Below are 26,440 nucleotides of genomic sequence, written 5' to 3'. Positions count from 1 at the left end.
GCTAGTTCATGGAAGAAGACCCTGTTTGTCAGGAAAAAGAACCAGTGAAAGGACACTTCATCTCTTCCTTGTCCCTGTCTTCTTTCCCCTATCCTTAGCTATAACCATTCCTTGGTAAACAATGAACAACAGTTTCACAACTGTGTGTAGCAACGTCACCATACCAAGAGTATACAATACCTTTCCTGAATATATACTGAATCATTCGGAAATCATGTTACTGAGTATTTTTTTCTGCTTATAAATCCAAGCAATTTATAGGACCTTTCCCAGAGGCTGACTTAGAATGGAGGTTGGCTCACTTTGCCCTACAAACCTAAAGTCTACACCATGAACAGGAGAGAACTGAGGATATTTCCTTCCCTTGGTGACAAGACCATTCAACTAAGGCAACCATGAACCTTCAACTCCTTTTTCTGAGCTCATCTGGAATGATATCTAAAACTTAACGGAAAAACCAATGTATAGTTTAGTCACTTCCTCCTCTGTGTTTCTGCAGCAGGCTGTAATGTTAGTACAGATCATAAAAATATAATCTTTCTCATTTCACCATGAGTCATATCTTAGTACATTTCTATATCATCTGTACTTACTTAATATTATAATTAGTGCATAGGGGGCATCTCCCAGATACTCATCAAATAGATTTAAATAATAGAAGACAACCTGCCTTAAATCTTCTTATGGAGATAAGTGAATCATTAAATCAATCCATCCATCCAACTAAACACTAAAATAAAAATGGATTGTTTCTGAAGAGATGTGGAGTAGTAAATCAATCAATCCAACTAAATACAAAAATAAAATTGTTCCCTCCTGCCATCCCACCTCCCAACTCCCACCTCTTAACTCTGTTCCAAATATTAGGCTTATAAACCAGTATGCTGTAATCAAATAGGACAACTAACTATCCATCTAAATAGGAAAGCAGTTAAACTATGGTATATCTATATAATGAAATACTACGAATACTAACGAATATATATGTTAATATGGAACAATCTCCAAATATATTAAGTGAAATAAGAATACTACATACATCATGTTGCCATTTGTCTTTTTTTTTTTAAGCAGGAGGGAGAGAGATATATACAGTATGTTTATATTTCCATAAAATCTCTCTCAAAGGAATCACAAGAAAATGGCAAGAAGTGGTTCCCTTTAGACCAGGGTACTAGAGGTTCAGTGAAGGAAGGAGATTTTTTCTTTTTTTTAATGCTTTATTATATTTATTTATTTTTTGTTTGTTTATTTATTTATTTATTTATTTATTTATTTATTTATTTATGCCTGCCTGCCTTGGGTCTTTGTTGCTGTGAGCGGGCTTTCTCTAGTTGCAGCGAGCGGGCGCTACTCTTCGTTGCGGTGCGGGCTTCTCATTGTGGTGGTTTCTCTTGTTGCAGAGCACAGGCTCTAGGTGCGCAGGCTTCAGTAGTTGTGGCACGCAGGCTAAGTGGTTGTGGCTCGCGGGCTCTAGAGCTCAGGCTCACCAGTTGTGGTGCACAGGCTTAGTTGCTCCGCGGCATGTGGGATCCTCCCGGACCAGGGTTCGAACCCGTGTCCCCTGCCTTGGCAGGCGGATTCTTAACCACTGCGCCACCAGGGAAGTCCCTAAAATGCTTTATTTTTTTTTAGAACAGTTTTAGATTTACATAAAAATTGAGAAGATAGTGCAGAGGAGTTCCCATACACCTGTCACTCAGTTTCCCCTATTGTTAACATGACACATTAAATGGTTCTGTTGCCACAGTAATGAACTAGTATTGATGCATTACTATTAACTAAGGTCTACAATTTATTCAAATATTTTAGTTTTAACCTAATGTCCTTTTTCTTTCCCAGGATACCATGTTCCATTTAGTTGTCATGTCTTCTTAGGGGCTTCTCTTGTCTGTGACAGTTAATCTTTGACTTTCCTTGTTTTTAATGACCTTGACAGTTTTGAGGAGTAATGGTCCAGTATTTTGTAGGATGCCCCTCTATTGGAATTTGTATGATGTTTTCCTCATGATTAAACTGGTGTTATGAGTTTTGGGAAGGAAAACCACAGAAGTCAAGTGCCATTTTCATCACATCATATCAAGAGTACATATTTATCACCATGTTTTAGCACAGTAGATATGGTGAAGACTTGTTTTTTTATCACATACCATTTGTACCATTTGAATTTCTAAGCCTATATTTGCATTACCCATTCAAATAATGTTTTCTAAGCTTTTGTCTTAAGTGAAGAAACAGTAATCCATTTTCAGTAGAACCTACACTTTGGGTGACTACTTTTCCTGATCAGTTCCCCAGATAATCAATTCATGTTTCCCTTTTCAAACCAAAAGTGTAAAATATAGAACAGTTTCCAAGAGTAAAAGCAGAGGAAGATCATGAAGCTAAATGGCTCACTGGACAATTAAACACACCACAGTCTGTCCTCACACACAACAGGGCAAATGACCTTTCAAGGAAAAGATTTGTAACTAAATCTCTGGAAATCAACATAATAGTCCTTAACTGAAGAACCTTTGTTACCTGCCTCAAAGGATATCAAGCAACCCAACAGCCCCAACAGTTAAATCCTCCAACCACTTTTAAATAGCAAGAACAGTGAGTGTTGTTTTTCACAGCTTGATGCCATTTCTCACAAGTCACTACTGCACCAAAGTTACAGATTCCTTTTAAAATTAAAAGGAATATCATAGACATACTTGACTTTCTCATTAGTACAGAACACAAGTTTCTCCCCATCACATTTTTTAAAAATTTATTTACTTTTAGTTATTTTATTTTTGCCTGTATTGGGTCTTCATTGCTGTGCGCGGGCTTTCTCTAGTTGCGGCGAGCAGGCTTCTCATTGCGGTGGCTTCTTTTGTTGCAGAGCACGGGCTCTAGGCGCACGGGCTTCAGTAGTTGTGGCACATGGGGTCAGTAGTTGTGGCTCGTGGGCTCTAGAGCACATGCTCGGTAGTTGTGGTGCACAGATCGAACCCATGTCCCTGCATTGGCAGGCGGATTCTTAACCACTGTGCCACCAGGGATCAAACCCGTGTCCCTGCATTGGCAGGCGGATTCTTAACCACTGTGCCACCAGGGATCGAACCCGTGTCCCTGCATTGGCAGGCGGATTCTTAACCACTGCACCACCAGGGAAGCCCCCCATTACATTTTTATGACTCATCAATAGGCACAGTTTATGGAAAACATGAAAAAGGCCAAGAGAAGAAATGAATCAAGACAAAAGCTGGAAAATACGCTACATTTAGGCATCTTAAACTGACTAAATATCTACCATTTCTGTTAAAGCTAACCTCTTTAAATGGGAAAAATATTTGGGTACGTAGATACAGAGAGAAAAGTGTAAGTCTAATTTAGAGACCTGTTCACCCTAGTCAAAACCTCTAAAGCCTGGGGAGTCAAGGAGAAAACACAGTAGAAACAGAGTAAAATTATTTGACCTAATCCACCAGACTGACACAAATCTACCTGAAATAACAATTGGACTCTAAAGATATGAGAAGTAACAAAACCTACTAAAAACATCCATCTCTGTTTCCCAGTAAAACAACTTTATCCCAACTTTCTCCTGTTGAAATCTCAGTGCGTCTCAGCTAAACTGTAAGTAGGGTTCTTAGCCTTGGCTGCATATTAGGATCTCTTGGGGAACTTTCAGAAGTCCCAATGCCAAGGCCTCATCATAGACCAGTTAAATGAATTTCTGGCAGTGGATCCAGGAACCAGTACTTATTAAAGTTTCCCAGGTGATTCCAATATGAAGCCAACATTGAGGTTCTCGGATTTTATGTGTAAGAGAATTTCCATTCCAGCAACACGGCAGAGACTTTCATCACTTACTACCCAGGCCTTGGCCCCAAGATACACCATTCCCCTTCTCCAAACACACAGAAATGCTGGATTAATTAGGGGGGGAAACTGCCACATAAATGAACATGAAATAAAGAAAAGGAAATCTTCAATCTTCAGAAATGAAAAGGACACTTAAGAGCAGAGCAGTAAGCCTTGGGAGACAGAACAGAGATACTCCCCCAAATAGCTAGGGAGCTCAGGCTTTAAAATCCACCCATAAACAGAAAACGTGGCATTGGGCTAGCTTAAGGTTGAGAAAGAGAACTGAGACCCCTTCATAAACCTAGGACCCTGGGAAGACTGAGCCACAATGAAACATACTTGCCAAAGGCAAGCCAGTAAAGCCATATTAAAATAATACCTAACTGTCTTCAATACAAAAGCATTTCTAGGAATAAAAAGCGTCATTATATAACAACAACAAAAAAGGGAATAATTTACCAAGAAGATAACAATCCTGAACCTGTATGTACCTATAAAATATCTTTCAATCGCAGAGGACTATAGTTCAAAGGGGTCATTAGTGTTGTAGGGCTAACTTCAACTAACTTCTGGCCACCACGGTTCTGATGTGAAGTCAACTCCTAATCATACTGATGCTCTGTCTTAGTCTGTTCAGGCTGCTATAACAAGAATACCAGACTGGGTAACTTAAACAACCAACATTTATTTCTCACAGTTCTGGAGGCTGGAAAGTCCAAGATCAAAGCAGGGGCAGATCTGGTGCCTGGTGAGGAGCTGCTTCCCTGTTCATAGGTGACCACCTTTTCGCTGTATCTTCACAAGGCAGAAGGGGCAAGGGAATTCTCTGGGGTCTCTTTTATAAGGACACTAATACCATTCATGTGGGCTCTACCCTCATGACCTATGTACCTCCCAAAGGCTCCACCTCCAAATACCACCACATTGAGGATTAGGTTTCAACATATGAATTCTGAGGGGACACAAACATTCGGTCTATAGCACTCCCCCTACATGATAAGTTGTTTTTCTCTTGCTGCCTTCAAGATATTCTCTTTGTGTTTAGGTTTCAATAGTGTGACTATGATGTGTCTAGGTATAGATCTCTTTGTATTTATCTTAATTGTGGTTCGTTAAGCTTCTTAAATTTGTAGATTAATGTTCTTCCTCAAATTTGGAAGTTTTAGGTCACTATTTCTTTCAATATTTTTTGGTCCCTTTTACTCATTTAGCTAAATGAGAGCTGATAAATTTAACAAAGTAGATGTTACAGTCATACAAAATTGAGCACAGATTGAATTTGTGCCTGAACTTGATGTAAGTCAATTTTATTGCTTTCTAAAAAAGACAGTGGACTTAACCTGTATTTCAGTGTGTATTTTGGGTTAATTTTACCATTGACTATATACAGTCTGCATATGTAAAGGTTTAGGGAAAAGAATATACTTCTATCCATGTTCTGAAGTGAGGACTTTGACTTTTAAAAATAGAGATACAGATATGTTAAATAAGATAACAATTGCATATTTAAAGAATAATAATTCAGTGGCAGATCTAAATTCTATTGAGTTAGTAACTAAAAACTATAATTGATATTTAAACCAATGTATGCCCAGCTTCACTGATTAGCACAGTATTTCCTAGAAGACTTTGGAAGTAGACTGCTAAATTCAGATCCAAGCTCTGTCACTAGCTGGGTGACCTTTGGCAAGTTACTTAACTCTCTTTGCCTTGGTTTCCTCATCTGTAAAAGAGGAATAATAATAGTACCAGGGGCTTCCCTGGTGGCACAGTGGTTAAGAATCCACCTGCCGGGCTTCCCTGGTGGCGCAGTGGTTAAGAATCCGCCTGCCAGTGCAGGGGACACGGGTTCGAGCCCTGGTCTGGGAAGGTCCCATGTGCCGTGGAGCAGCTGGGCCCGTGTGCCACAACTACTGAGCCTGAGTGCCACAACTGCTGAAGCTTGCGTGCCTAGAGCCCGTGCTCTGCGACAAGAGAGGCTACCCAATGGGAAGCCCACGCACTGCAATGAAGAGTAGCCCCCGCTTGCCGCCCATGCAGCAACAAAGACGCAACACAGCCAAAAAAAACCGAAAAGAGTAGCCCCTGCTCACCACAACTAGAGAAAGCCCGCACGCAGCAACGAAGACCCAATGCAGGCAAGAATAAATAAATTTATTAAAAAAAAAAAAAAAAAATCCACCTGCCAATGCAGGGGACATGGGTTTGAGCTCTGGTCCGGGAGGATCCCACATGCCGCGGAGCAACTAAGCCCGTGTGCCACAGCTACTGAGCCTGTGCTCTAGAGCCCGTGAGCCACAACTACTGAGCCTGTGTACCACAACTACTGAAGCCCACATGCCTAGAGCCTGTGGTCCACACAAAGAGAAGCCACCGCAGTAAGAAGTAGGCACACGGCAACAAAGAGTAGGCCTTGCTCACCGCAACTAGAGAGAAAGCCCATGCGCAGCAATGAAGACCCAATGCAGCCAAAAATTAATTAATTAATTTTTAAAAAATAGTAACAACTCATAAAATAATTGTGAAGATTAAATCAGGTTAAGGTAGAAAATACACTTAGAAAAGTATTTAGGGACTTCCCTGGCGGTCCAGTGTCTAAGACTCCATGCTCCCGATGCAGGGGGCCCGGGTTCGATCCCTGGTCAGGGAACTAGACCCCATATGCCACAACTAAGAGTTCACATGCTGCAACTAAAGATCCCACATGCTGCAACTAAGGCCCGGCGCAGCCAAATAATAAATATTAAAAAAAAAAAAAAAAAAGTATTTAGCACACAAGTTGCAGTGAATGCTAGCTGTCATTATTATCTACACCAGGGGTCAACATTTTCTTAAAGGGCCAGATAGTAAATAGGGTTTGTGGGGCAGATGATATCTGTCACCACTACTTTTTCTCTGTAGTGCTAAAATGTGCATGGCTGTGTTTTAAAAAAGAAACCAAAAAAGAAACCAAAAAAACAGGCATCAGGCTGCATTCATCCTGTGGGCCAGAGTCTATCAATCACTGATGATCTATATGGTGTTAAAATAAATTTTTTTTCCTCTCACATGACAGTCTGGGCATGAGCGACATCAGTTCAGCATGGTAACTCCACAGAGTAGGTGATTCAGGTTCCTCATATTTTATTGCTCTACCATCTCTAAGTTCTTGCTGCACAGTTCAAGATGCCTTACTACCACATCCACATTTCAATGGAAGGAAGGAAAGGGCAAACAGAGGTTATGTCACTTTCTGTGAGCAGTGGTTCTCAGGGTATTTGGCAATGTCTAGAGATATTTTAGGTTGTCGCAATGGGCACTGGGGGCAGTGTGTACGTGTGTGCGCTACTGGCATGTAATAGGTAGAAGCCGGATATGCTGCTAGATCTGTTCTGTAACGCACAGGATAGCCCCTGCAACAAAGAATTGCCCAGCCCAAAAGTCAGTGGTGCTGGGACTGATAAAACCTGTTAAGGGAACACTATTGTTTTCATCACAGTGGCTAGAAACTAAATCACACAGTCAAATCTGGCCTGCATGGGAGGCTATGAAATGTTGCCTTTCCTCTGGATGTTCATGTGCCCAGTAAAAAATGTCTTTTTTCTTTTAATTCTAAAACAAGGGGAGACATATTAGGGGCCAATTAGCAGTCTATGGCATATGTCTTTCTAGAAGATTATTTGATGAACATGGAATCAGAACTGAGGTATTAACTGAATTATGTTCATTGCTAGTATCAAGGTATGTATCCACAAGGTTATCACCATTCAGAGGACAGGAATCCTGTTTTTCAGGGCACCTTTTCCCTTGACAGTGTGGGAAATAAATTCCTAAACATTTACCCTTTGGTCATGCCCCCTTTTCAGTCATTTGTTAACACATTATTTTAACTAGGTACAAAACAACTGATTACGTACAATTTTAGATGAAAAATCCTATTGTCTTAAGAATATACTTTCAGTGTTTCCAAGATTTCTAGTTTAAATGTTATTCCTTAGAATCAATTACTCTCTTTTATCCTCATAAAAAGAAAGTTTGGGGTTTCCCTGGTGGCGCAGTGGTTAAGAATCCACCTGCCAATGCAGAAGACACGGGTTTGAGCCCTCATAACTACTGAGCCTGTGCTCTAGAGCCCGTGAGCCACAACTACTGAGCCCACGTGCCACAACTACTGAAGCCTGCACGCCTGGAGCCCATGCTCCACAACAAGAGAAGCTACCGCTCCCTGGTGGCACAGCGGTTAAGAATCCGCCTGCCAATGCAGGGGACACGGGTTTGAGCCCTGGTCTGGGAAGATCCCACATGCCGCAGAGCAACTAAGCCCGTGCACCACAACTACTGAGCTACTGAGCCTGCGCTCTAGAGCCTGCAAGCCACAACTACTGAGCCCCCGTGCCACAACTACTGAAGCCTGTGCGCCTAGAGCCTGTGCTCCGCAACAAGAGAAGCCACTGCAATGAGAAGCCCGTGCACGGCAACAAAGAGTAGCTCCCGCTCACCACAACCAGAGAAAAGCCCGCGCACAGCAAAGAAGACCCAATGCAGCCAAAAATAAAATAAATAAAATAAAATAAAATAAATTAAAAAAAAAAAGAAGCCACTGCAATGAGAAGCCCATGTGCCGCAACAAAGAGTAGCCCCCACTCACCACAACTAGAGAAAGCCCGTGCGCAGCAATGAAGACCCAACGCAGCCAAAAATAAAAATTAATTAATTAAAAAAAAGTTTGTTTCCTTTGTAAGACTTAAGCAGGTGGAAAAAACTTAAACAACTGGAAAGAATTATTCATTTTTCCTAGAATGAGATGCTTCTATAGATGACTGATTTCACTTACTATACACTGATTTTCTTTAAAATGCTTCTACTCTCAGGGTAATCTAATCAAAAGTTTGTGTGTAGGGGGAGGGAATACCTTGTTTTTTTCCTCCATATTCTGATTACTCCTTAAAACCTCAGTTTTACAAACTGGTAGTCACCTGATCTTTGATCAGTTACTTTTCTGGGCCTTTGCTTGTCTGTTTGCTGACGGATTAGGGTTAAGTAGGTGACTTTTTTTTTAACTGAGGTATAAAATTGTAAGATATAAATAAATAAGATATATTGTAAGATAAATAAATTTGTAAGATATAAATAAAGCTGTAAGATATTTAAAGTGTACAATGTGATGGTTTGGTACACATATACACTGGGAAAGGATTAACTCCATAGAGTTAATTAACACATTTATCACCTCACATATTTACTTTTATTTTTTGAGAACATTTAAATCCTACTCTCTTAGCAAACTGCAATAATATGATACAGTGTTATCCACTATAGTCAACATGATATACATTAAATCCTCAGACCTTATTCATCTTATAACTGAAAGTTTGTACTTTCATCAACCTCTCCCTGTTTCCCTCACCCACTCAGCCCCTGGCAACCACTTTTCTACTCTCTATTTCAATGAATTTAACTGTGTGTGTGTGTGTGTGTGTGTGTTTTAAGATCCCACATATTAAGTGATACCATGTAGTATTTGTCTTTCTCTGTCTGGCTTAATTCACTTAGCATAACATGCCCTCCAAGTTCATCCATGTTGTCACAAATGACAGGACTTCCTCCTTTTTATGGATGAATAAAGTCCATTGTGTGTGTGTGTGTGTGTGTGTGTGTGCATCACAATTTCTTTTTCCATTCATCCATGACACACACTTAAGTTGTTTCCATATCTTGGCTAATGTGAATAATGCTGAATATGGGAGTACAGATATCTCTTTGAGATAATGACTTCATTTCTTTTGGACGTATACCCAGCAATGGGATTTCTGGATCTTATTGTAATTCTTTTTTTTTTGGCTGTGCCACAAGGCTTGTGGGATCCTAGCTGCCAGACCAGGGATCAAACCTGTGCCCCCTGCATTGGAAGTGTGGAGTCTTAACCACTGGACCGCCAGGGAAGTCTCCCTGTAATTCTATTTTTAATTTCTTGAGGAACATCCATACTGTTTCCACAGTGGCTGTACCAGTTTACACTCCCAACATCAGTACACAAGGGTTTCCTTTCTCCATATCCTTGACAGCATCTGATATCTTGTCTTTTTGTTTTGTTTTGTTTTGTTTTTTGGCTGCACCACACGGCTTGTGGGATTTTAGTTCCCTGGCCAGGGATTGAAGCCTGGCCCTTGGCAGTGAAAGCACGGAGTCCTAACCACTTGACCACCAGGGAATTCCCTGATATCTTGCTTTTTTGATAACAGACATCCTAACAGGTGTGAGATGATATTTCATTGTCGTTTTGATTTGCATTTCCCCAATGGTTAGTGATGTTGATCACCTTTTTCACATGTATCTGTTGGCTACTTATATGTGTTCTTTGGAAAAATGTCTATTCAGGTCCTTTTCCCATTTTTTAATTGGGTTGTTTTTATTTTTTTGCCTCTGAGTTGTATGAGTTCCTCCTATTTTGGGGATGTTATCCCCTTATCAGACATGTGGTTTGCGAATATTTACTCCTATTTAGTAGGTTGCCTTTTTACTTTTTTGATGGTTTCCTTTGCTGTGCAGAAGCTTTTTAGTTTGATGTGGTCTAGTTTTTAAAGTTTTTGCTTTTGTTGCCTTTGCTATTGGTGTCAAATCCAAAAAATCATTGCCAAGACCAATGTCAAGGATATGTTTTCTTCTAGGAGTTTTATAGTTTCAGGTCCTAAGTTCATGTCTTTAATCCATTTTGAGTTGATTCCTCTGTATGGTATAAGATAGAGGTCCAGTATCATTTTTTGTATGATGTTTGTCGTGGGCTTATCATAAATGGCCTTTACTATGTTAAGGTACATTCCCTCTATACCCAGTTTGTCAAGAGTTTTCATTATGAAAGGATGTTGAATTTCGTCAAAAGCTTTTTCTGCATTTATTGAGATGACCATGATTTTATCGTTCATTTTGTTAAAGTGGTGTATCATAGTGATTGATTGATTTGCAGATGTTGGACCACCCTTGCATCCCTGGAATAAATCCCACTTAATCATTCTGTATGATCCTCTTAACATATTGTTGAATTTTGTTTGCTAACATTTTGTTGAAGATCTCTGCGTATATGTTTATCAAGGATATTGGCCTGTAATTTTCTTTTCTTGTAGTGTCCTTGTCTGGCTTTGGTATCAGGGTAATGCTGGCCTTGTAAAATGAGTTTGTAATGTTTCCTCCTCTTCTAGTTTTTGGAAGAGTTTGAGAAGGATTATTATAAGTTCCTCTTTAAATATTTGGTAAAATTCACCAGTGAAGCCCATCAGTCCTGGATTTTTGTTGGGAGGTTTTTGATTATTGAATTGATCTCCTTAGTAGTAATTGGTCCATTTAGATTTTCTATTTCTTCATGATTCAGTCTTGGTAGATTGTATGTTTCTAGGAATTTATCCATTTCTTCTAGGTTGTACAATTTGTTGGCATGTAATTGTTCATAGTAGTCGCTTATGATCCCTTATACTTCTGTGGTATCAGCTGTAATGTCTCCTCTTTCATTTCTGAATTTAATTTATTTGAGTCCTCTCTCTTTTTCTCTTGGTGAGTCTAGCTAACAATTTGTCTATTTATCTTTTTAAGAAACCAGTTCTTAAAAACTGGTTTCACTGACCTTTTCAACTGTCTTTTTAGTCTGTATTTCATATATTTCCACTGTAATGTTTTTATTTAACTTCCTTCTGCTAACTCTGGGCTCAGTCTGTTCTTATTTTTGTAGTTCCTTAAAAGTAGGTGATTTTAAATGTTATATCTTGTTGTGTTCTTCCACTCTTTTTCTGCTTTCTTTGGTTTTAATTGAGCATTTTATATGATTCTATTTTTCTCTCCTCTCTTAGCATATTAATTCTTCTATTTTTCCTTTTTTAGTGGTTGCCCTAGAGTTTGCTCTACACATTTACAACTAATCCAAGTCCACTTTCACATAGCACTATACCACTTTCCTGAGTTTTCTTTCAATCTCATATATCCTGGACTGGGTATTATAGTCTTGCAACCCAGAACTGTCAATAGGCATAGACCGAAAAAAAAAAAAAAGAAGCAGCTCTAAGCCTGCTCTCTGTGGCCAAAGGATCAGGAAAGGGGCAGCACAGCTCAGACCTAGCAGGGACCCCATCCCTGACTACATAGCTGGAGTGGAAGGCTGACCCACTAGGCCAGAACCAGAGGTGCCAATGAAGACCAGACAGGAAACTCCACTGCCCAATCCACATCTAGTGCAGCAGGTAGGCCCATGCTGCCTACACCAGCACCACCGATAGGCCCAGCCAATATCTCCCATTCTTCCACCCAGCAGCAGAAAGTGACCCAGGTCTGGCACCTCTTGGTCCTCTACACCAGGGGTCCCCAATCCCCAGGGTCGCAGACCAGTACTGGGCCGTGGCCTGTTCTAAACCATTCCCCCACCCCCACCCCAGTGTGTGGAAAAATTGTCTTCCATGAAACCAGTCCCTGGTGCCAAAAAGTTTGGGGACCGCTGCTCTACACAGTGGCAAAGGATGACCCAGACCCAGTGTCTCCCAACTCCCCACTCAGTAGCAAAAGGTGGCCCAGAAAAGTGCCTTTCATGTCCACAGGCAATACCACAGAATGAGTGGGAGCCCGATTGCGGCCAGGTGGCCTGGTCCACAAGGTGAGCCCAAGAAGTGCTCACAGACCCAAGGCACAGCCACTATCTCCCACCTTCCACCTAGCAGCACCAGGCCTGGGGAAGGGCACTCTACTCCAATGGGTGGCATCAGCAGGGATTGAGAAGAGAGCCCCAGCAGTGCCACAGGAACAAAACAAACCAGAACAACACTGCAAGGGCTCTAAAAAATCAGGGCAATTGCCTGCTAAAATATATTATTTCAGTATATTATTATTTCAATAGGATCAAGAGTCTCCTAACATAACATCCAAAACATCCATGATAAAATTAAAAAAAAAAATCATTCAACATACCAAGAACCAGGAAAAACTTCAAAAAGAAAAGACAACTAAATGATGTCAACACAAAGATGAATCAGGTTTTGGAATTATTTGACAAGAATTTTAAAGCAGCCATCATGAAAATGCTTCTAACATGCAATTTGGAATTCTCAAAACAAATGAAAAACAGAAAATCTCAGCAAAAAAAACAAAAGCTATAAAAAAGAACCAAATAAAAATTATATAACTGAAAACCTACACTAACTGAAATAAAAAGCTCAAGGAATGGGTTCCAGAGTAGAATGGAGAGGACAGAGGATAGAATCAACAAACCTGAAAACAAATCAAGAAAATTTACTCAATCTGAACAGAGTGAAAATAGGCTGAAAACTGAGCCTCAGGGATTATGGCACAATATGGTACAATAACAAAAGATCTAACATTTCCATCATTAGAGTCCCAGAAGAAGATGAGGGAAAACAGCTTGCAAAGGTATTCAAAGAAATAATGGCTGAAAACTTCCCAAAATTGGTGAAGACAAAAACTTATAGATTCAAGAAGGTTAGGAACCCCAAACAGGATAGACGTGAAGAAATCCACACTAAGACATATCATAATTAAACTTGTCAAAACCAAACTTTGGGACTTATCTGGTGGTCCAGTGGGTGAGACCCTGAGCTCCCAATGCAGAGGGCCTGGGTTCGATCCCTGGTCTGGGAACTAGATCCCGCATGCATGCTGCAACTAGGAGTTTGCATGCCACAACTAAGAAGCCTGCATGCCGCAACTAAGAGTCTGCATGCTGCAACCAAAAACATCCTGCATGCGGCAACTAAGACCCAGCGCAGCCAAAATAAATAAATAAATAAATAAATAAATAAATAAATAAATAGGTTTAAAAAAAAAAAAAAAAAAGAAACAATCTTTTTTTTTTTTTTTTTTTGGCTACGCCATGTGACATGTGGGATCTTAGTTCCTCGACCAGGGATTGAACCTGTGTCCCCTGCACTGAGAGCGCACAGTCTTAACCACTGGACCGCCAGGGAAGTCCCACGAAGAAACAGTCTTGAAAGTAGCCAGAGAAAAGCAACATATTGCCTAAGAACACCAATTCACATGACAGATTTCTCATCTCAAACCATGAAGGCCCCAATTAAGTACCACAGCATCTTTCAGGTGCTGAAAGAAAAGAACTGTCAACTACAAATTCTTATATCCAGGGAAACTATCCTTCAGAATGATGGGGAAATAAATATATCTTCAAATGAAGGAAAACCAAATCCAGGGACTAAACAAATTTGTACTAACACAGAATCCACCACCATTTGTACAGATAACAATTCTTGTTATCTGTACGCAGGGACTGAATAGATATAATTAGCCAGAAATACTTGAACCATGAAATGTTACACAGGTTTTCAAATGTCATTTTATTTAAAAAAATAATAATAATTTTTAATTTTAAAAAGTGATTTTACAAAAGCTTTTAATAATTTGAGAAAATAGTCAAGATATAACATAAAGGAAACAAAAAAGAAACAGACAAAATTATACATACAGTTTTGTTTTAAATATCTGTAAGCATATAAAAGAAACTGGAAAAGAATATTCCAAAATGTTATCAGTGATTGCAATGATTGACTCCCATAGGAAATTAGGAATTTCTCCTGTTCCTAGAGTTTCCAATTTGACTAAAGTACTTGTAACTTTCAAATGCTTACTAGCTGTGTAACCACAATGTACTGGAACTAGTAATACAAAGAACCCTGCTAACACTCAGAGATTATGATTAACTGTGCAAAAGAATGGGGAATAGCCTCAATGAAATGATACAGCACAACTATCACTGCACTTATCCAAAAGAGAAGAGTGTTGTCTTTTACATACCTGTGAATCTGTCCATTTTTATGCAAGTATTCCAACCCCTCCAGCACTTCTCTGAGTATTGTAGCAATGGTAGCTTCATCTAGGACTCCACTTTTATGTTCCCCCTTTGCCACAATGTGCTTAATAATATCCAGAACAGAACCTGAAAAGAGAAGACACAGTTTTCCATAATTTTTTAACTCATTCAATATAATTCAGAGCGATTTTTAAATCAAAACACGTGTAAACCTTTTCATAAACTTAGCTGTGTAGGAAAGAAAGGAAAAAATAGTAAATATAAGGAAATACAGAAGTTTAAAGGTAATAATTTATTCTCGATTCCACTCTAAAACAGAAAGCAGCCTGCTAATATCCAAATAGTAGTGTTACACCAGCATCTTCTTTAGACTTCTAATGAGAATCTGAAAAAGGTAATAGAGGATTTTTAATCACCTCTGAAGAATCCCTAGGTAAACCATGCCCATCAATAACACTTTAGTATAAGATATAACAAACCAATCTAGGCTTCCAACATCAGATTAGAGTATGCAACATTGTATAAATAAAGATATAAAACACAATTGAAACGCAGGTCAAATTACATAAGAAAACTTGGAAAGTAAATATCACATGTGTATGCAAACTAATTTAAGGGTTAAAATTATGTTTCAGGTTAATAAGTAATAGAAATAAAACAGGTAAGGCAAAGAAAAATATGAAAAGAATAAAAATGGCAGTTCTTTTAAAATAACGGCCCAGATGTATTATCAATCCCATTCTTCCCAGGATGGGAAATAATGCTCCTCCTAAAAATCAGAGAGAGGGAGGGAAAAGACACCCATATAGTAATTAAAGTCACAGAATGCTGTCTACCATAACTGATGATTATTAAAAAAAAGTTTGCTAGAGATTGGTAAGATTTCTGGCAGTACAATGGCCCATAAAGATCACAGAACCAAAGCAAAACAATCTCCAATATTAAAAACTGTGCCAAGAAATCTGAAACATAACATAAACTGCACTGAAAAGACTGGATACCCATTTCTTGGCAAATGCTTCTGTTGAAAACAAGCCCTGGTGGATGCTTTTTATTGCACACACTTAAAAAGAAAAAAATGTACTTCCAAATAGATGGAAAGGAGTGGTCTAGATGGAATCCTCGAAAACATTAGAGAATTGAACACATGTTTACTTTAGCTCCCATTTGAAATCCACTAACTTGATAAGCTTGATAACAAGGGCATAAACCCAGAATAAAAAAGAAAGAAGATAACAGAAGAGATATAGCACTAATTTTCTGGAAGAGAGAAAGCAGAAAAAGTAACTGATTATGCAGAGTGGAAAAATCTGTAACTTCAGTGCCTGCACAGGAGGTATATCAATTAGGAAAAAGTAGATTCCCTACCCTAGAGCTCCAGAAAGGCTCAGAATACAAACACCAAAGACCGCATAAGGGAAAGTGAGGGGGGACTGAAGGAAAGGGCTGAACACAGGAAAACTGGTTGAAAGTTCATATGAGGCAGAATAAGATTCCCAGATTCCTCCTCCCCACCCTGGAAGCCAGGCGATGACCACTCCCCACCTCCAGCAGGAGACAGGCAGTTTACTCTCTGTAGACAAAGAACCAGGGAGGCTTCAGATTCTAGGTAACTTTTTCTAACACTTTCCCCTCTTTACTGCTGAGATTCACAAGACTGTGATTCACAAAGAGGGGGCCTAAGGAAGAAGTTTTGTTCTGTTTAGTTTAACCAATCACACATCAACTCCCAAAAAGCAAAGTGACTATACCAACAGGCATGTATTTCATTCTTCTGAGAAATCCAGGCCATACAAGAACTGCTCAGCTGGGCTTCCCTGGTGGCACAGTGGTTGAGAATCTGCCTGCCAATGCAGGGGACACGGGTTCGAGCCCTGGTCTGGGAAGATCCCACATGCCGCGGAGCAACTGGGCCCGTGAGCCACAACTACTGAGCCTGCACGTCTGGAGCCTGTGCTCCGCAACAAGAGAGGCCGCGACAGTGAGTGGCCCGCGCACCGCGATGAAGAGTGGCCCCCGCTCGCCGCAGCTGGAGAAAGCCCTTGCACAGAAACGAAGACCCAGCACAGCCAAAAATAAATAAATAAATAAATAAATTAATTAATTAATTAAAAAAAAAAAAAGAACTGCTCAGTAAGAAGACATATGTATAAATGCCAACTGAGTTAAATGTTTGTAATATAAAGAATATCTAAAATAAGGAACGCAAAGGGAGAAACCCCTACTAGGAATTAAAAACACAATTTATTCATTCAACAATTAAGTCATATTATATGCGATCTAGAACTAGGTGCCACAGAATATGTCAAGAAACATGTGACTGCTGACTTTCAGGGAACTTCTAATCTGGAAGATCAAAGAAATGGAGTAACATAGACTCTAGGGCACACCAAAGTTATTAGATCTGTATTTTTAAAGAGTTTGAAGCAGGAACTCCTTTTCAAAGTCTTAGAAAATTTTAATTGATTTCACATCATCCAATGATCAACAGGGAAATTAAAGCAGTGCACATCCCCAGACAATGTCCAGAACAGAAATACCAAACAAGGCTGGATAAGAAGGCCCCTCTTCCCTGGGATAACTTGTCTTTTCAGTTTTAGTCTCCCTCCCAACAATATGATTTTTATAGGTGGAGGGATGATCACGCCACTAAGACCTTCCTCCTTAACTGACAAATATTGGTCCTGGAAGGTCCCCCCTTCTTTTCCATATGATTTCCTCAGCATCTTGCAGCGTCTAACATGATGACGGTGCCTATAATCCTCCCTCCTCAAACATCAAAAGTACATAGAATTCTTTATATCAACTCAGAGAAAGAAGAAAGTAAAATATTCTAAGCAAAAGAAAACTTCAGATTTATCACTGGATGATTCAAGTTAATATCTAAAGAAAAGAAGGAATAATGAGGGAAGCCTATATCAGCATATATAATATTATGTCCTTAGGCACAATCTGGAAGAAATATTCTACAGGGATAATCCGTTCTTGAACTTTAATACATGAAGAAACTACTTGGCAAACTAGTTAAAAATGCAGATTCCCAGACCTTATAGACTGTCATTCAAGAGATCTGAGGTAGGGCCCAAGAAGTTGCATTTTAACAACCTAGGCTACTCGATGAGCACTGTCCACTGAAACCCAAGAATTTCTTAGAGTAAAAGCAAGTAAATTAAATAATGGAAAACAAGAGGGGTTTGGTACAAATTTCATAACAAAGCAAAAAATTAAAATGTAGGTAGATTATCTATTCCCCCAAACCATTTCATGTCTGCCTTCATAGTCTATGGCACAGAACATTTAAAAAGCAATGCAAAACTTTAACTGTCCAAGAAAATCATTACTAAATATTAAAAAAAAAATTGAAAAAGTGGTGAAGCAGCTGCTGGTTAATGACCCTTGTTAAACCTGATAATTGCAGCTCAATCAAATTAATTACTCAGTCAACATGTTCATTTGCACAGTTTATTTTTATGAAAAAACACTCTTGAGTCCAAAATTAACGCACCCATTTTAGTTAGGTATTTTTACCAAGAAGTTTTAACCAATCTTTAGTCACTGGGTGTTGCTTGTGTCTTCCTAAGCCATATAAGTTTTCAAAGGGGCCAAAATTTGCTTGGTGTGGGTATTCCATTTCAGATTAACAGACATACCCTCTATTGTTGCTTGACCATCCAAAGCTGGTCACTCTTTTTTTTTTTTTTTTTGGAAAGAAAGATGATTTTTTTTTTTTAAGACGGTAGTCATCTTTTCTTTTTAAAATTTATTTATTTATTTTTGGCTGTATTGGGTCTTCGTTTCTGTGCGAGGGCTTTCTCTAGTTGCAGCAAGCGGGGGCCACTCTTCATCGCGGTACGCGGGCCACTCACTGTCGCGGCCTCTCTTGTTGCGGAGCACAGGCTCCAGATGCGCAGGCTCAGTAGTTGTGGCTCACGGGCGCAGTTGCTCCGCGGCATGTGGGATCTTCCCAGACCAGGGCTCGAACCCGTGTCCCCTGCATTGGCAGGCGGATTCTCAACCACTGCACCACCAGGGAAGCCCTGGTCACTCTTAATAACAGGTATTTTTTACCTGGGTCCTGCTCAGGGTCAAGGAAGTCCCATACCTTTTATCTCTTAGAAGATGACAAAGCATCCTTAAACCACAAAATAATTCCCTAACATAGTGAATTAAATTAGATTTCTGCATTTCTACAGTTCGTCCCTTTCAGTCCTACAGGTACTTCATCTTTTTTTTTTTTTTAAGATTTAACGTTTTCTTTTCATAAATTTATTTTATTTATTTATTTTTGGCTGCGTTGGGTCTTCGTTGCTGCGCACGGGCTTTCTCTAGTTGTGGCGAGCAGAGGTTACTCTTCGTTGCAGTGCGCGGGCTTCTCATTGCAGTGGCTTCTCTTGTTGCAGAGCACGGGCTCTAGGCGCGCGGGCTTCAGTAGTTGTGGTACACAGGCTTAGCTGCTCCACGGCATGTGGGATCTTCCCGGACTAGGGCTTGAACCGGTGTCCCCTGCGTTGGCAGGCAGATTTTTAACCACTGCGCCATCAGGGAAGCCCCCTTCCTTTTTTTAAATATTTGGTAGGAACGACTTTTTTTTAATATAAATTTATTTATTTATTTATTTTTGGCTGCGTTGGGTCTTCATTGCTGTGTATGGGCTTCCTCTAGTTGTGGTGAGTGGGGGCTACTCTTCATTGCAGTGCGCGGGCTTCTCATTGCGGTGGATTCTCTTGTTGCAGAACATGGGCTCCAGGCGCACGGGCTTCAGTAGTTGTGGTGCATAGGCTCAGTAGTTGGGGCTCGCGGGTTCTAGAGCGTAGGCTCTGTAGTTGTGGCACAAGGGCTTAGTTGCTCCGCAGGATGTGGGATCTTCCCGGACTAGGGCTCGAACCTGTGCCCCCTGCATTGGCAGGTGGGTTCTTAACCATTGCGCCACCAGGGACGTCCTTTCATCTTTTCCTTTCAGAAGCTTTCTTTTTTTTTTTTTTTTTTTTTTTAATAAATTTATTTATTTTATTTATTTATTTTTTGCTGCATTGGGTCTTTGTTGCTGCACGCAGGCTTTCTCTAATTGCGGTGAGCTGGGGCTACTCTTCGTTGCAGTGCGTGGGCTTCTCACTGTGGTGGCTTCTCTTGTTGCGGAGCACGGGCTCTAGGTGCACGGGCTTCAGTAGTTGTGGCACGCTGGCTCAGTAGTTGCGGCTCGCAGGCTCTAGAGCACAGGCTCAGTAGTTGCGGTGCATAGGCTTAGTTGCTCTGAGGCATGTGGGATCTTCCCGGACCAGGGCTCGAACCTATGTCCCCTGCATTGGCAGGTAGATTCTTAACCACTGCGCCACCAGGGAAGCCCAGAAGCTTTCTTTTTTTTTTCCCAAAGAAATTAACTTTTATTTGAAAGGAGACTACCCTTCCCCTCACTATTTCTAAGGACTCTATACAATAGCCTGCTTAAACCATTTTCCCAATACCAAAATTTCTAACAGCAAAGCATACAACTGCTCTAAATAATAAATAATAAGGCTTGTCCTTCACTGATTAAACTTCAATAATTTCAACACAAAAATCACACTTAACATTTTTAAGTTTTAACAAATGTATTTTAAATACAACATGTTTTGTAGGAGTCCACACGGTTTTTATCTCTAAAAAACAACATAATTTTTAGGGTTCAAAAATTCCGTTCTTCAAAAGAAATGACCAAGTGTTTTCTTCCATAGCTTCAAACTTTCTACACTCAACTATTTGATTGCTCCATGCCACCCCAGACAAACCTGCCATGACTGAACTACTTTATATGTTACTAACTTCCCCAAAAGAAAGTTAAAAAAGGAGTTTGTAGTAAATGCAGCTCTCTGATACAATGTCTAATACAATATCTAACATAAAAGAAGCTTTAAAAAGACCATTTCTTTCCTCATTTGATTAGGCAGGAGTTAATTTTCTGTAAAAGCAAAAAACAAACAAAAAATCATTTACAAAAGCATAACACTGGGGGTTCCCGTTGAAGATTTTGACTGAGAGCGAGACTCTCTGCCCTCGAAGTTGTTCTCCTCTACATCACTCATGTCGGCCAGGCACTCCCCAGAACTAAATAAGAGACAAGTCTCAGCTTGAGGGCCGATGGCCTAATCAACCAGCTGACTGGACCGTGGGGAGGAGGAAAGAGTCGGCAACAACAGCCGCTCCACTCCACTCCCACTCGGTCACAGGCTCCAGCAAAATCTTCAGAAGCTTTCTTAATTACTTTGATTTCTAAAAATCTTATATTGCAGTTTGGTGCTAATAAATGGTAGAAACAGCTATTTAGATAGAAAGTGATTCTAATTTCTAAAGATTAACTTTCTATACTAATAAATTCCAACACTCAAAATCAGAGTTCTAATTATTTAATTAACAAAAGATAAGAATATTATAGTCATAAGGGAGCATTACAAAATAATTCTAATATTGACACACTTAAACTTATTTTAACCATGTTGTCCACTTGGTCAATGGGCTTAAGACTACCAGTTGCAATTCATTTTACATTTAATTAGCTTATTAAATTCTATATCAGTACAATGTTGCTACATCAAAAATATGCTTTTGATTTAAATATTTTGGCTGAGGAAGTAAATATAAAAGAATGTAGCCTAAACATATTTCTATTAACTCTGGCTATTCACATTTTAAAATTATTCAAACGGAGCCCCTGCTTCTCAATGGTCCCCTCCTCTCACTCTCTCTGCTCCAGCTGTGATCCCCCATCAGTTGCCAGTACACACCACACTGCTCCATCCTGCCTCCAGTCACTCTCAGTACAGTGTTCCCTCTATCTCTGGATTCCTTCTCCCATTCTTCCCGATACCATCTCCACCTCCCATTTCACCTGGCTAATTATTACCTATTCTTCAGGTCTCCTGAAGAACATCACCTCCTGAAGGCAGTGGCTGTCTATCTTGCCACAGCCATTCTCCCTCAATAAAGTTAGGTTCTCCTGGTACTTATTCCCATGATACCTGATACTTCTTCATGGCACTCTACACCCTTATAATTACTTAATTATAACTTTTACTTATTAGCTATAAGGCCCATAATAGCAAGGAACTGATGGTTTGATTCACCAGTGTATTGGTAACCAATAAGCATTTGATGAAAGGCTTTTTAATTGAGCTATCTTGACAGTTTCCTCCTATTTAAAAAAAATTTTTTTTAAGTTGTGCTTAGTTCTATCTTTTGTTTTCTAAATATTGCTTAATGTATCTCTTCAGTTTGAATATGTATTTACTTTATAACTACAAAAGATTACATTTTCCTAAAAAAGATGCAAAATTTTTAATATTTTAAAAGTAAAAATTTAGATATAAGATTATGTTGACTCATAAAATTATAAGTAATTATAAAAAGAATTAATGCCTGGAATATATTTGAAAATTATCATCCAGGAAATCTGCTGAGTGCTATGCTAGAAAAATTGGGCACTGTCCCAGGAAACTTAAGACCAGGAGGAACAGAGAGGTACACTGAAAAGACATCCCACCTAGCTACATATCCTGCCCTTTCTGTGATCAGGACATATACTCACTGAGAGAGGAACAGGGATTCTTTAAAAAAAATTTTTTTTAAGGCATTCTGCTTAGGAGTAGCAGAAAGGATGGGCTGGCATACAGTTATGGATAACAGAATTAAGCAGACAGCTTATTCCTATTCATCAGAGGACTTTTTAGCAAAACATTAAAAACTTTGTATTACACATTTTTGTAAATTACATGTAAAGAAAATTATGCTGTAGGTTATCAAAAACGAAAGATACAGTATTACCTAATATTCCCATATCTGTCCATACTGAAAGAACCATGCTTGACCACCATCTTGAAAGGTGGCTGGTGTTAGCAAGGCTTCCAACCATCATATGAACAGGGCCTTTAACAAAGTAATCCAGTTTCTCCAGTGTGTCACTAATGGGATTGAAACAAAAAGGTGATTCTGGCTACACTGAAAAGCATCAAATAACAAGGGATTATTATTATTAATGATTAAAATTTCTTGTGCACCTATTACATGTCAGCATAGTGGGGGATGCTTTGCATAGTCATCTCATTTACTCCTCCCCAATACCCTGAAATGCAGAAAGGCATCCCCATTTAACAGACAAGTAAATAGGTTCAAAGAGTTGAAAAAGTTTGCCCAGTGACACAACTGCTAAGTAGGAATTTAATTCTAAAGCCTACGACTTTCCTTTAAAGCCTCTCTGGGTAAGTAAGGTGCTCAATGAGTAACGGTGTTAACATGGCAAATTAACATGGATTCTCTTTTGTGTAACCCTACAATCCAAAATGGAAGATCATGCTCCCACATGAAATATATATGCAAACAAGCCGCACAGTGATGGGAAAGTCAGGCAGCTCCATCACTCACTTGTTGTCTCCATCTTGCCAATCATTCAAATCCATGCTATAACAAAATGTCTAATTGACTACATGGCATGGGTCTTTCAGTAACCATAACAAAATCTTCAATCTATACATACCAAGGGTCCACTGTTTGCAATCAGCGATGCTTACATTTTATTCTAAGGACTAAAGCAGAAATAATTGTATATATAATAGTGCAGGATAAAGTACGTAATTAATTATGTTAATATGGGGGAACCAAGATCTTCTGTGTAAGAGTAAAGAGATTCAAATATAATTTTAAAGTTTTAAACGTCTGTAATGTTAAACTTGAATTGTCAAATCATGACTTATTTTTAATATGCTACAATATATTTCCAAGCTCTTTCAACTAGAAACAATGACAAAGTAGCAGCAATGAGCATCCCAAGAATCCAAGTTATACTTTCTAAATACCACTCCCCATAAAAAGGATCAGGGCTCCTTAGAATATTTGCTGATTCTGAGAAAAGCAATATAAATATGAACCATTTATCCTGAACTAAAAATCAAGGAAGTTATCAAAGATTGATGGATTCATGTCAAAAGGACACAACAGTAAGCTTGAAGGGACTCCCACTGACAAAATTTTGGATAACCTGAGCATCAAAAGAATAGAGTATAGCTGACTGAAAGACACTGAATATGTAAAAATCCTTGAGTCTATATAGTGATACTCCAGAAAATGAAAGCATTACTCAATGGGAAAAAGGAAAAAAAAATCACTGGCAGTAATTATTAAACTAACTCTTTACTCTGAAAATTGGTCCTTAAAAAAACACATTTATCCTGCCTTTTCAGTAGGAACTACAGAATAGGTTAATCAAAAAGCCCCATTTAGTAAGGGAAAGTTCCTTTACAGAAAAGAATGCCAGTTTATAACTGTAAAAAAAAAAAAAAAAAAAAAGGGGCGCAATAGGAAAAATTACCATTCTGCAACCCCTGACAAAATAATTGAGACAAGCAAGGATTGTTAATGGATGCTAAAAATCATTAGACAAAAGACTGGGGAACTGGATACTCACAGTGCCAAAGTATCATCCCACAGATTACTTGCTTGCTGCAAAGGGAAATAAAGCTTACTTTTCCTTGGAGAGGCCTGGCTGTCATAATCTTAAGCAATCACAATTAATATCACCATTAAAGATACAACCAGATAGCAAATACTACTTCCTGATGTGATGCAATATGAAGTACGCAGCATCACCTACAAAATATTCAGTCCAAACAACACTTTAGGTCTTGTTTTAATTTGTAGGAAACAGAGGAATATAAATCAGGTTAAACATCACCAGGAAGAAATAACCAGATAAATCCAGAATGTGGAGGAGCTGCGTGCTGCTAGTGCTGCTCAAGGCTCCAGATCACAGGGCCAGGCGCAACATCTCTGCACACGGCCCCACTGAGCCAAGGTGTCATGCGCAGAGCTTCTGCACGCAGCCCGCCAAGCTCAAGTATCAGGTGCAGCCATTTCATGCTAGGAACTCTTGTCTGAATTGCCAGGAAAAAGGCCAATGCACGCAGTACCCTATGAGCAAGTGAAACTAGACTAAGCACAAAGGAAAAAAGATGAAATGTGGATCCTCTAGCAACAGGAGTAATGGAAGACTTCCCTAAATCTGCCCTCAAGCTTTTCCTTGATTGATGTGTGAGTATGGAACACTTCAAAACTAAATAGTGTGAAGAGAGAGAACCTTCAAGATGGCAGAGGAGTGAGACGTGGAGATCACCTTCCTCCCCACAAATACATCAAAATTACATCTATGTGTGGAACAACTCCTACAGAACACCTACTGAACACTGGCAGAAGACCTCAGACTTCCCAAAAGCCGTGTGGCTGACAGGGTCTTGGTGGTCCGTCCAGCTGTCAGGCCTGAGCCTCTGAGGTAGGAGAGCCGAGCTCAGGACACTGGTCCACCAGAGACCTCCTGACCCCAAATAATATCAAACGGTGAAAGCTCTCTCAGAGATCTCCATCTCAACGCTAAGACCCAGCTCCACTCAACGACCAGCAAGCTCCAGTGCTGGACACCCCATGCCAAACAACTAGCAAGATATGAACACAACCCCACCCATTAGCAGAGAGGCTGCCTAAAATCATAATAAGGTCACAGACACCCCAAAACACAGCACCAGACGTGGTCCTGCCCACCAGAAAGACAAGATCCAGCCTCATACACCAGAACACAGGCACCAGTTCCCTCCATCAGGAAGCCTACACAACCCACTGAATCAACCTTACCCACTGGGGGCAGACACCAAAAACAACGGGAACTACAAACCTGTAGGCTGTGAAAAGGAGACCCCAAACACAGTAAGGTAAGCAAACTAAGAAGACAGAGAAATACGCAGCAGATGAAGGAGCAAGGTAAAAACCCACCAAACCAAACAAATGAAGAGGAAATAGGCAGTCGACCTGAAAAAGAATTCAGAGTAATGATAGTAAAGATGATCCAAAATCTTGGAAATAGAATGGAGAAAATACAAGAAACGTTTAATAAGTACCTAGAAGAACTAAAGAGCAAATAAACAATGATGAACAACACAATAAATGAAATAAAAAATTCTCCAGAAGGAATCAATAGCAGAATAACTGAGGCAGAAGAACGGATAAGTGACCTGGAAGATAAAATAGTGGAAATAACTACCACAGAGCAGAATAAAGAAAAAAGAATGAAGAGAATTGAGGACAGTCTCAGAGACCTCTGGGACAACATTAAATGCACCAACATTCGAATTATAGGGGTCCTAGAAGAAGAAGAGAAAAAGAAAGGGACTGAGAAAATATTTGAAGAGATTATAGCTGAAAACTTCCCTAATATGGGAAAGGAAATGGTTGATCAAGTCCAGGAAGCGCATAGAGTCCCATACAGGATAAATCCAAGGAGAAACACACCAAGACACATATTAATCAAACTATCAAAAATTAAATACAAAGAAAAAATATTGAAAGCAGCAAGGGAAAAGCAACAAATAACATACAAGGGAATCCCCATAAGGTTAACAGCTGACCTTTCAGCGCAAACTCTGCAAGCCAGAAGGGAGTGGCAGGATATATTTAAAGTGATGAAAGGGAAAAACCTACAACCAAGATTACTCTACCCAGCAAGGATCTCATTCAGAGTCAATGGAGAAATTAAAACCTTTACAGACAAGCAAAAGCTAAGAGAATTCAGCACCACCAAACCTGCTTTACAACAAATGCTAAAGGAACTTCTCTAGGCAGGAAACACAAGAGAAGGAAAAGACCTACTGTAACAAACCCAAAACAATTAAGAAAATGGTAACAGGAACATACATATTGATAATTACCTTAAGTGTAAATGGATTAAATGCTCCAACAAAAAGACAGAGACTGGCTGAATGGATACAAAAACAAGACCCGTATATATGCTGTCTTCGAGAG

General features: G+C 39.5%; 1 protein-coding gene across 3 annotated transcripts in view; it reads right to left on the bottom strand.

Moving 5' to 3' along the window:
* Positions 1 to 26,440, bottom strand: part of OXSR1 (oxidative stress responsive kinase 1) — a 100,525-nt gene that overhangs the window by 46,562 nt on the left and 27,523 nt on the right. For 2 of the 3 annotated variants that reach the window (XM_061196515.1, XM_061196516.1), the window contains exon 4: positions 14,614 to 14,755. In XM_061196515.1, the coding sequence (XP_061052498.1) occupies positions 14,614 to 14,755 (142 nt within the window). Of the gene's footprint in view, positions 1 to 14,613; positions 14,756 to 22,423; positions 22,478 to 26,440 lie in introns of those variants that run through there. The other variant, XM_061196517.1, reaches the window with a different exon arrangement.

Source organism: Eubalaena glacialis, chromosome 7 (assembly GCF_028564815.1).
Source record: "Eubalaena glacialis isolate mEubGla1 chromosome 7, mEubGla1.1.hap2.+ XY, whole genome shotgun sequence".
In the NCBI taxonomy this organism is placed as follows: domain Eukaryota; kingdom Metazoa; phylum Chordata; class Mammalia; order Artiodactyla; family Balaenidae; genus Eubalaena; species Eubalaena glacialis.
Note: the sequence above shows the minus strand (reverse complement) of the source record. Positions and strands in the feature narration are given on the sequence as shown.